The following is a 12,127-nucleotide window of genomic DNA, read 5'->3' as shown; positions in this document are numbered from 1 at the left end:
TTTTTGCTTTCTCTTCCGCAGTGATCATATATTAGTCCTTCTGATGGTTATGATGGAAGCTGTGAATAGCTTAGATTTTTTTTTTTATAAAGACATTTTACAGTACAGTGGTTCCAAAAAGCTTCATTAAAAAATGAATATTGTTAGCTCTAAAGTGATAAAACAATAAATATGCTGTTCAAAATGATGATGGATGGAAATTAATGCGACATTGGTTATGAAATTTCAGTGGATTATATTGATTGACTCACCAGTCACCATCTGACTCAAAGATACTGAGCAAAAAAATCATCCAAAATTCATCCAGTGCTGATACTGGAGTAAAAGGGTTCCACCTAACCATTAGTCCTCTTGTTCTTGACTTCCCAGACACCTCCTCTGCATCAGAAGACGAGGGCTCGCTGCGCCGGCAGGGACGCATCGCCTCCTCGTCTCCATACCAGGCACACCCCAGTGTAGAGCACTGGTTTAACAGAGTCATCCAGGGCTCCTCCACCTCATCGTCCGCGTCCTCCACCTCCTCCCACCCTGGAGGAAGACCCCACCATGCCACGAACGCCACGTCCGCTTCAGCCGCAACCGTACTGGCCGACCTCATGGCTCAGACACAACTAGGTCAGTACTCACTAACCTCTCAGATCAGACCTACTGTACACTCTGGCTTCAACCACTCTGTGTTTAGATTTATGTGTCCTTCTAAAACTCAGATGCAGGTTAGTGCCCTGCTGAGAAGAAAGAGCAAAATGTGTGCAGCTGAAAGACATAGTCCACCTAAAAATTGTAATTCTGTCATATTTATTCACCCTCATGTTGTTCCCAAAGGAGATGTTTAGCAGAATGTTCTTTTCTATACAATGAAGTTGAATAGAGACTGGGCCTTTCAAACTCCAAAATAACAAAACAGCACTATAAAGTGCCCTGCATTTAAAGTCTTCCGAAGCCATAGAGTAGCAGTGTGTGAGGAAAGATTTGAAGTTTATCTCTACAGTTGACAATTTGTTCATGACATGCTTGCACCCTGCTTATGTTTACAGCACTTTACTACTCTGCTACTGCTCACGGCGATGATAAATTCATGGTTTTAATGTGCTGGCTGCATGCTTGCATGGTGCATGGTTGTTGTTTTCATCGCAATGCTGGCACATCTTTAGGGTCCTAGCGAATCTGTGCAAATAAAGCCAGCATTGGCCTTGTTAGTTTGACAGGCAAACAAAAGATCTGAGCAGGTTCCAGTACTGCTGTAAAATAATCATTTTTGGCAACCTTCACTGTTAATGAAGGAATATCTCATGCAGTACTCACCCTCATGTTGTTCCAAACTCTAAATATTTCAAAAAACACCATGAATGTATCATAAAAGTAGTCCACACACCTGCCATATTTATACTTTAACTCAACACAGGGCTACAGTACATTTCAACACTGTCATAAAAAAACTTATAATTGTTAACAGTTAAAGACACTAAAAATGCGATGGTAAAACCTGTTAATGTGTGAATTCCCTCTATACAGTGAAAAACTACTGGAACATTTTATGTAATTTAACAATAAAATACTGTTAAATACTGTTACCATTTTTTGTTTTAGTGGAAAAGAACCATCAAGTGACATTCCCAGAAAGACATGAAGTGACTTTAGCCACTTGTCTTTGTAAGGTGTTCGCCAGAAAAAAAAAAAAGATTTAAGTGATTTAGTGTATTAACATTATTTCACTTCATAAATATGCATTTTTTTAACCTTAGATGTAAAATGCAGTTGTTAACTGTTGCTATCATATTTTTCATGGTCGTGTATATATAGAAAAAAATAATGAAAATTGTACATTTTTAATTTTGAAAAGTCTTCAGAAATCATTCAGTTGTTTTGTCTGAGGAACAGACTGGACTCAACCTCAAACTTTCAAGATTGCCGAGATTGACAACTTTTATGGTGCTTTGTTGGTCGCTTTTGGTCAGACAGCCTCTAGTTGCTATTTGCTTTCAATGTATGTACAGGAACAGAATAAAGTCTTATTTTAGTCATATAAATGTTGAATGGCATGAGAGTGAGTAGCAAAATAACTCCAGAACACATTCACTTTACTGCTCTGCTCTTCACAGAGTTCTGCTTATAAACATTTGCATTCCCCTTATCTCTCCTTTTCTGTTATCTCCTCCTCTTTCTTTCATCCTCTTTTTCTGCTTTTCTGCCCTTGAAGGCCACTCTCATCTAGCTGGCCCTGGGCGCTGACTGTAAATAACCTCAGATTTCACAGTGTCAGAGCCACTCTGTGTGTCCACTGTTCTAAAGCAGTCTGCAGACAAACCAGCTGTACAAGGGAGGATTAAATGCAAATCAGCTACTTGTTGGTTATTAGTGGGGAAATCACTTATATTTATATATATATATACAGTTCTGTTCAAAATAATAGCAGTACAATGTGACTAACCAGAATAATCAAGGTTTTTCGTATATTTTTTTATTGCTACTTGGCAAACAAGTTACCAGTAGGTTCAGTAGATTCTCAGAAAACAAATGAGACCCAGCATTCATGATATGCACGCTCTTAAGGCTGTGCAATTGGGCAATTAGTTGAATTAGTTGAAAGGGGTGTGTTAAAAAAAATAGCAGTGTGGCATTCAATCACTGAGGTCATCAATTTTGTGAAGAAACAGGTGTGAATCAGGTGGCCCCTATTTAAGGATGAAGCCAACACTTGTTGAACATGCATTTGAAAGCTGAGGAAAATGGGTCGTTCAAGACATTGTTCAGAAGAACAGCGTACTTTGATTAAAAAGTTGATTAGAGAGGGGAAAACCTATAAAGAGGTGCAAAAAATGATAGGCTGTTCAGCTAAAATGATCTCCAATGCCTTAAAATGGAGAGCAAAACCAGAGAGACGTGGAAGAAAACGGAAGACAACCATCAAAATGGATAGAACAATAACCAGAATGGCAAAGGCTCAGCCAATGATCACCTCCAGGATGATCAAAGACAGTCTGGAGTTACCTGTAAGTACTGTGACAGTTAGAAGACGTCTGTGTGAAGCTAATCTATTTTCAAGAATCCCCCGCAAAGTCCCTCTGTTAAAAAAAGGCATGTGCAGAAGAGGTTACAATTTGCCAAAGAACACATCAACTGGCCTAAAGAGAAATGGAGGAACATTTTGTGGACTGATGAGAGTAAAATTGTTCTTTTTGGGTCCAAGGGCCACAGGCAGTTTGTGAGACAACCCCCAAACTCTGAATTCAAGCCACAGTACACAGTGAAGACAGTGAAGCATGGAGGTGCAAGCATCATGATATGGGCATGTTTCTCCTACTATGGTGTTGGGCCTATTTATCGCATACCAGGGATCATGGATCAGTTTGCATATGTTAAAATACTTGAAGAGGTCATGTTGCCCTATGCTGAAGAGGACATGCCCTTGAAATGGTTGTTTCAACAAGACAATGACCCAAAACACACTAGTAAACGGGCAAAGTCTTGGTTCCAAACCAACAAAATTAATGTTATGGAGTGGCCAGCCCAATCTCCAGACCTTAATCCAATTGAGAACTTGTGGGGTGATATCAAAAATGCTGTTTCTGAAGCAAAACCAAGAAATGTGAATGAATTGTGGAATGTTGTTAAAGAATCATGGAGTGGAATAACAGCTGAGAGGTGCCACAAGTTGGTTGACTCCATGCCACACAGATGTCAAGCAGTTTTAAAAAACTGTGGTCATACAACTAAATATTAGTTTAGTGATTCACAGGATTGCTAAATCCCAGAAAAAAAAAAATGTTTGTACAAAATAGTTTTGAGTTTGTACAGTCAAAGGTAGACACTGCTATTTTTTTGAACACACCCCTTTCAACTAATTGCCCAATTGCACAGCCTTAAGAGCGTGCATATCATGAATGCTGGGTCTTGTTTGTTTTCTGACAATCTACTGAACCTACTGGTAACTTGTTTGCCACGTAGCAATAAAAAATATACTAAAAACCTTGATTATTCTGGTTAGTCACATTGTACTGCTATTATTTTGAACAATACTGTATATATATATATATATATATATATATATATATATATATATATATATTTATATATAAAAGACTATAAAGCTCTTCTTTTGGCCGATTAGAATAAAATGGACAGTAAACATCACATGGAAAGGGAGAGAGATAACAAAGTGTTGCAAACTGGCTTAAGCAAACATTGCTCAGTGTAAAGTATCAAAGAAACGTAGCAAATCAGAACATATTTGATGTTTAATTACATGCTTTATGTAAACAAAATATGTTCGTGTAGACCTATTTTGGACTATTGAGATTTTATTGCTGGCACATCCCGCACAGCTTCTTAAATATACAACACCCGATTCCAAAAAGAGTTGGGACACTACAAATTGTGAGTAAAAAAGAAATGGAATAATTAACAAATTTCATAAACTTCTGTTTTACTCACAATAGAATATAGATAACATATCAAATGTTGAAAGTGAGACATTTTGAAATGTCATGCCAAATATTGGATCATTTTGGATTTCATGAGAGATACACATTCCAAAAAGTTGGGACAGGTAGCAATAATTTTCTCAGTTTAAACATTTGATATGTCATCTATGTTGTATTCTGAATAAAATATTGAAATTTGAAACTTCCACGTTGCATTCTGTTTTTATTCACAATTTGTACAGTGTCCCAACTCTTTTGGAATCGGGTTTGTATGATCAATATCATAATTTATCATGGGTTTTATCACAGAACAGCCCACCATGCATTACTGTACTTTGACCTCCACTCACCTTTGACCTTTGGCACCTCATGACAGACAACCACAGTGCACCCCCGGATGTGACAGGCCTGTCGGAGCGCTCGGTGCATGCGGAGCGTCCACAGGTGGCATCAATGCGAGGGCTTCCACGCAGATACACACACACCAGCATCATGGAGACCGCCGATGGTGAGTTCCCTAAAGCTTCAGCCTGCTGTCATGACGACAGCAGAGCATCTTCCTGTCACACACACCTCTTTCCTGTGAGAAAGAGGAAATGTCATGCCATCTCTCCACAGAACTCTCAACTCTACTGCAACCACAGGTTCAAATGGATTGATTTGAGTTTTTAAAAAATGTTTCACATTAAACAGTGTGTTTTTAGCTCTGCTTCAAAACTCAGTTGCCTCACATTCTACAGCCTACTTAGGGAGCATAGGAACAGCCACGGAACCTCATAAGGGAATCACACTTGATTCGATTACAGTCTAACAACTAATGATAATGTTGCGAAGCTAAAAATGCTGATTACACGGAAATATAAAGTTGACTTGTCCAACTTTCTGGATCCTGTGAAGCTGGAGGCTTTGGATCAGAGCTAATTACGGTAGATGGATTTACAGTTAACTAAATATATAAAAAAGAGTGGGATATTTTATTATTGGTTGTTTTTTGTATGCTCCTGCATGCTCAAGCCAGATAGCATCATCCCATCAGTATGCTCTTATTTTATTTTTATTTTTATTTTTTTTTCTATTGCAGCAATAGTTCACAAAAAAATGTTAAATTCTGTCATCATGTACTCAGCTGCATTTCACTGCAAAATACAATCTCATTTACACACATTCAAGCTTAGTGTGTGTTGATAATACACTTGAGAACCAAATATTTATTTATTTTTTTTCGTGAATTATTCTTCAAGCTGATTAGCAAATCTAATAAGCGGTTCTCGCAAGTACTGTGAACACGCCAGGTTTGAATGGATCGAAGCACAATTGTGTATTGAGATTTGATGAAAGGTAATGATTCATAATTCATTTCACCTGGAAGAGAGGACAAAAATGCAGAAGACCTCAGCTGTGTGGTAGCACTTTAAATTGAGTTAGGACAAGACAAAGGCAGTGGGCCAGATAAGCGATTTGAAACTGGACCACAACAGCACATCGAGTTTGAAAGTGAGTTCTGTAAGTAATACGCCCATAGTGTTGGTGTGAAAAAAGAGCTGCTTTTATCCTCCATGGTAATCAGTAATTTTATGCATTATAAAAACGTGCACGTAACTTTGGTTACAGTAGCCCATCCTAATAATAATTTGTCAATATAAAAAGTAATGCTCTTAACAGACCTGTGTTTTGTATCACTAGTCCAGTGTCAGTTCTCGGAGCATATAAGTCATGCCCGCGTGAGGCAGGCTGCTTCTGGCTCGTGCTGTTCTGCAGTTTATTAAAAGTTGGTTAATTCTGAACTTGTTGCGTGTCCATATTGCACCAAAATGCAACACTGCACTCATTTGGCTCCGCAGCAACACAGGTGAAGGCGATTCGATGAACGGTTCTCGACATACAATACTCTGTTAGTATTGTATGTCGAGAACCGTTCATCGAATCGCCTTCACCTGTGTTGCTGCGGAGCCAAATGAGTGCAGTGCCTGGAGATTCCTGCCTTTAATAGAGAGGAGAATATGTTCAGCCACTCCCTCCGAAGCTTTGAATATTCAGTGTTGATTACTATCAAAGCTTCAAAGCTAAAAAAATGTAGCCCTAGTTGATGATGACTAATCAGTTTTCATTTTTAGGTGTACTGTCCCTTTAAGACATAGAGTTGTACATCTATACATCACATCAGGTTAAAGATTAACCTGCTTTCTTTGCTGTGGCATATAAGTTCTTTGAAGGAAAAATATTTGGTTATGGTTAAACACAACAAAATAAAAAGCATGGAAAACTATCAGATTTTTTTTTTTCCATAGCCATGCTCAATTAGAAGTCTCCTCAGCTCTGTAGAAGCAGCATGCTGTCATGAACACGTGTTTTTATTCACAATTTCTCTTCTTTAGGCACTGACAGGGGAGATGGGGAGGCCATGGATGGTATTTATATGTCTCTGTGCATCTGTCCCAGCTGTGACCTCTGTCTGCCTAAACTTGTCCACTACGTCATTTTTCAATATTACTATCATAAGAATATTATTTCCTCCTAATATGTCTCTTTTTGTCTTTTTGATGTTGTTTAATTATTCTTTCAAGGTATTCTAACAGCATTTATAATAGGTTCTGCATTATGGGAAGATGCAACACTATTGTCTAGAAATATCTAGGACTGAGAATGTTTTAGGTGTGTTTGTGTTGATCCATCTTTTGTGAAAAAGAAAGTACACTTTTGCATACTTTTAAAGAGTACTTATTACAGAAATGGATGTAATGTTTTTATAGTTTTTTATAAAGTTTTTTTCAAATACAAATATTCAAAACAAATATTCCAGTTAAATTTTAATTAAAAGCACTTAAGTATAACTTAAGCACGTCTGGCAAGCATTTATTGTACAATAAATATACATGGAAAATTATGTATTTAAATATATTCATAAATACACATTTGTAATGATAAAGTTACAATTCAGTACTTTTATAATATTTTTAGTTTCTCTGTGATATTTAATACTGAACTAACTACATTTAAAATGATAAACAAGCATAAAAATAAGTACAGCATGACAAATGATGAAACAGAATTATTTAAATTTACTTTAATGCTTTTGATTTGACATTATTACAAAGTGGACTTAAGTGTGTTATTAAACATACATTGCACTTAAGTACATTTAAGTTACTGTTTTCATTATGTTATATAATCTGCAAGTACAGTATTTAAAAAAATATAATTTGAAGTGCACTTCTTTTTCAGAAGGGAGAGCTTACATTTTAAGTTAATGTGTGATGAGATAATTTGACAAATGGTTCTTGCTTTTAACATTTAAGTTATGCTATGCTCTGTGATTTTTACCAGCTTTTCAGATCAAATGTCACTTTTTTTATATGATTTGTACTCTACAAAAGAGAATTTTAGTACAATACCATCATGGTTGAAAAGTGTTGCATGTTAGCCACAGTATCATGGTAGTGTTAGTGCGTGATTATTTTGTTTAATAAGGTTAATGTGGCTTATGGACATTTATGAGGTAGGATTACAGTAGTTATGTTGTGGTGACCCCTTACATGAGAGGATTCATTCTTGTGTGTTTGGGGAGCTGTTACTGTAATTGGCTTCATCGTGTTCTGCGGTGAATTCTGGGTACTCGATCTGTGAGTGTGTGTGAGATGCATACAGAGACAGGGGGCAGACAGACAGCGGCTGAGGCTCAGGTGTCTCATGATAATGGAATGTCGGAGAACATCTCAGTCATGCATATATACATGACACAGCCATCTCTCTGTGGAATACATAGCCAGACATTTAACAGAGAAATGGAGAATAGATTCATCATATGAAGATGATTGTTGTGTCTTGATGTTTGATTCTTTGATTGTGTGAAAGCCTACTTTTACCTCAATAGAAACATTTGATGGTTGATTCTGTATTTATTTTTATAAACCAGCTAAGAATTATTCATTAAAACTTTGTTTTTGTTGTTGTTGTTGTTAAATGTAACAAAATATATTCAGAGCTTGTGTTTCTGTGAAGAGTGGAACTTGGAGTGTAAATATTTGTTCTGATGGCAAATTAATTTGAATGCATTTCTTTGCTAAATGTGATCTAAATGGGATCCACTGTGTTGTTTGAAATTCAATTTGATTATTCTGGTACAATTTATAATTATGCAGAATATTTATGACGGAACAATTTACACTACATTGGAAAATTGCTAAAAACAACCATGCGATTTGTAATAACCATTTTACACAATCACAGTAAATTAATTTTGTACAAAAAGTTTCCACATGATACATACATAGCGAACTGGGATTATTAATGTATTCTGTAATGAAAGATGCATCAGTTTTACACCACTAATGCTAGCCTTAAAGACACAAAGACATCTCTGTACAAAAATATGTATTATATATAGAAGTACGCTATATATAATTAATATTATTTATTTTTTCTAAAAAGATATTCTACTACATTCTATGGATTTTAGAACACAGTTATAATTAATCAGTCTTCCCCACTAAATCATATTGATGATTTATAATATTATAAAAATAAAAAAAAAATTCATTGTATTGCGTTGTGTCACGGTTTGTAAAAACTTTGTAAAATGACCTAGTGCTCATGTTATACTGTGAGATTGTTTAACATGTATTAACTTGCATCTTTTGTCCCAGTGTTTTATGTGAACAGAGTTTTACTCTATTTAAACTGTAATCCTAAAGCCTTCTGCAAAGCATATAGTGAATGATCAGACACAGTCTTTCAGAGGAAAGCTCATGAATGGTTGATGAGATGGGTAACTGGCTAGCGGTTTGTTGCTAGGCAGCGTGAGTCCAGCTGCTTCAATCAGAGTCAAGGAGCCTTTGATGCTTTGGGTCAGCACGCTCAGTACCATCTCAACCAACCCCATGGGTGTACAGCCTTACATTGACTGACAGGCTGTTGTGTGAAACTGTCCCCACCATCCTTTCACAGTGACCTTTCCCTGATTTTTTTTTTTATCTCATCCTCTCCATCTTTCTCTCTCTTTCTCTGTCTGTCTCATCTTCTCCTGACACTATCTCTGTCTAAAGGCGTTCCAGTCAACAGTCGAGTGTCCTCTAAGATTCAGCAGCTCCTAAACACTCTGAAAAGGCCAAAGAGACCCCCTTTGCGAGAGTTCTTTGTTGATGACTTCGAGGAACTTTTGGATGGTAGGTTCATTTATCTAGAAATATCTAATTCAGTCATGAAACTCTAGATGGCAAGTTTAAATGTCTTGTACATGCAATCTGCTATCATTCACATCATTTGCTAAATGCTGATTAGTCCCTGCTCAACTAATGAGCTTGCTTGCTCAACATTTAAATAGTCTGGTTCAGTGTGTACTGTAAGCTGGTCCTGCCATGCGTTCCTCTGAAACCCTCCACCTCCCCCAGCTCCACCTGCCTAGGTTGTATTCCACTTCAATTTTAGACACAAACTCACAAAATTGCCTACCATTCTGATATGTGTTCCACTTCGTCAAGATACTTAGTGACATTTAAAATCATAAACATAAACTCTGCTCCAAAAACTAGTGAGCTGCTTACAGCATCGGTCATGGAAGCTTATAAATGACTGACTTTGAATACTTTATGTAGGCAGAAGACTCAAGTTGCTAGTGATTTTAATAAGCCAATAAACACACAATACCATAATTAATTACATATAGGTGAAATAATTGATTTGTAATTAAACTGACTAAATATATTGGTTATAAACATTTATGTATAATCTGCATTCTTCTAGCTTTGTATTGGTGAATATAAGCTTTGTTGTATGCAATACTTTCATATTTTATCAAAGAAAAAGAAAAAAGTCACAGCATCTATATTTTTGTCTTTGACATTGATTTCCTGTATGCTACAGTCCAGCATCCAGATCCAAACCAGCCCAAACCTGAGGGGGGTGAGATGAGACCCCTGAATGGGGAGCCACTAGGGGTGGTTACTAACTGGCCTCTGTCATTACTGGCCTCTTTACAGCGCTGGGGCACCACACATCCCAAGAGCCCTTGCCTCACCGCACTGGACAATGCCGGCAAACCCATCTACATACTAACATATGGTACGGTGTCAAACTTCCTATTGATTGATATGCAACAATTTACATGAGAGTGTGCTGCACATTTTAGAGTGTCCTTTTATTGTGGCCAGCCTAAGGCACACCTGTGCAATAATCATGCTGTCTAATCAGCATCTTGATATGATTACATCTGTGAGGTGGATGGATTAACTCGGCGAAGGAGAAGTGCTCACGAACACAGATTTAGACAGATTTGTGAACAATATTTGAGAGAAATAGGCCTTTCGTGTACATAGAAAATCTCTTAGATCTTTGAATTCAGCTCATGAAAAACGAGGGCAAAAACAAAAGTATTACATTTATAATTTTGTTTATTGTATATGTACACACACACAAACACACACACACACACACACTCATGTTTGTTTTTGTGAAAAGTGTGGACATCCCATAGGCGTAATGGTTTTTATACTGTAAAAACTGTATATTCTATGGCCCTACACCAACCCTACACCTACCCCTAACCCTCACAGGAAACTTTGTGCATTTTTACTTTCTCAAAAAACTCATTCTGTATGATTTATAAGCATTTTTAAAAAATGGGGACATGGGTTATGTCCTCATAAGTCACCCTCTCCTTGTAATACCTGTGTCATACCCATGTCATTATACAGAGTTGTGTGCTGATATGTAACAAAAACAAGAGCGCACACACACACACCCACACACACACACATATATATATAGGGAATGATTTGTTTCCTTATATTGCTAATGTACTCACTTGAAATGGTGAATGAACTCTCAGTGAACAGAGAGTGTGGGTTTGAATATTTGTTTTTGGAAATATGTTTCCATAGGGAAGTTGTGGACACGGAGTCAAAAACTTTCCTATACACTGCTGAACAAACTGAGCACAAGGAATGAACCACTACTACGGCCTGGAGACAGAGTGAGTGTCCTAATCATGCACATTCACCCTCATTTACACCTTGCACTAACTGTCCGTCTCGTCTTAACCAATTAAAAGTGAACGCTGCTAAATATAGTTTTGTGAACCAATCACTCCAATCATTTTCAGAGTTGATCAGAGAAGATGTGCCCCAGACAGTAATGGACTGTCCCAACACACAGTCAGTGCACCAAAACAAGGTTTTTAAAGGTTTTTAGTGCTGTCATGCAAGATCCCATTTGATCAAAGACATAGCATGTTACCATGAAATCATGTTCTAGCTGTATAGTTATGCACTATTCTAAGCTACACAGAAATTACGTGATATTAAAATTAAATTAAATAAATATAAATATAAATATTGCATAAAAAACTTAACCGAGATTAAAACATAAATAAAAATTAGAAATGTTGTCTTGCCAACTAAGTGAAAAAAAAAAGTAGTAGTAAAATCCTTAAAATTAAAACTGAAGTAAAAAAATTATAATAAAATAAATTAAAGCTAAATAATACTATTAAAAAATAACAATGAAGAATAAACTGACAAAGGCAGAAAATTAATAAAAATCAAAATGGAAACTGATTTATTTTTAATAAAAGCTAATTAATTCGTTTTTCAATTAATATTAATATTAATACTGAAATAATACTTAGTTATACTTAAAACTTAATTATACCCAAGCGGTGGATGTAAATACAGGCCCACAATAAAATATATACAAAATACAGTAGCAGTAAA

At 36.5% G+C, this 12,127-nt stretch overlaps 1 protein-coding gene across 3 annotated transcripts in view; it reads left to right on the top strand.

The window, feature by feature from the left end:
- The window catches only part of LOC128019544 (disco-interacting protein 2 homolog A), a 112,804-nt gene that overhangs the window by 83,107 nt on the left and 17,570 nt on the right, over positions 1-12,127 (top strand). For all 3 annotated transcript variants that reach the window (XM_052605592.1, XM_052605594.1, XM_052605593.1), the window contains exons 5-9: positions 370-615; positions 4,798-4,929; positions 9,464-9,583; positions 10,281-10,478; positions 11,297-11,388. In XM_052605592.1, the coding sequence (XP_052461552.1) occupies positions 370-615; positions 4,798-4,929; positions 9,464-9,583; positions 10,281-10,478; positions 11,297-11,388 (788 nt within the window). The remainder of the gene's footprint in view (positions 1-369; positions 616-4,797; positions 4,930-9,463; positions 9,584-10,280; positions 10,479-11,296; positions 11,389-12,127) is intronic.

The sequence above is a fragment of the Carassius gibelio genome, chromosome A9 (assembly GCF_023724105.1).
Source record: "Carassius gibelio isolate Cgi1373 ecotype wild population from Czech Republic chromosome A9, carGib1.2-hapl.c, whole genome shotgun sequence".
Classification (NCBI taxonomy): domain Eukaryota; kingdom Metazoa; phylum Chordata; class Actinopteri; order Cypriniformes; family Cyprinidae; genus Carassius; species Carassius gibelio.
Note: the sequence above shows the minus strand (reverse complement) of the source record. Positions and strands in the feature narration are given on the sequence as shown.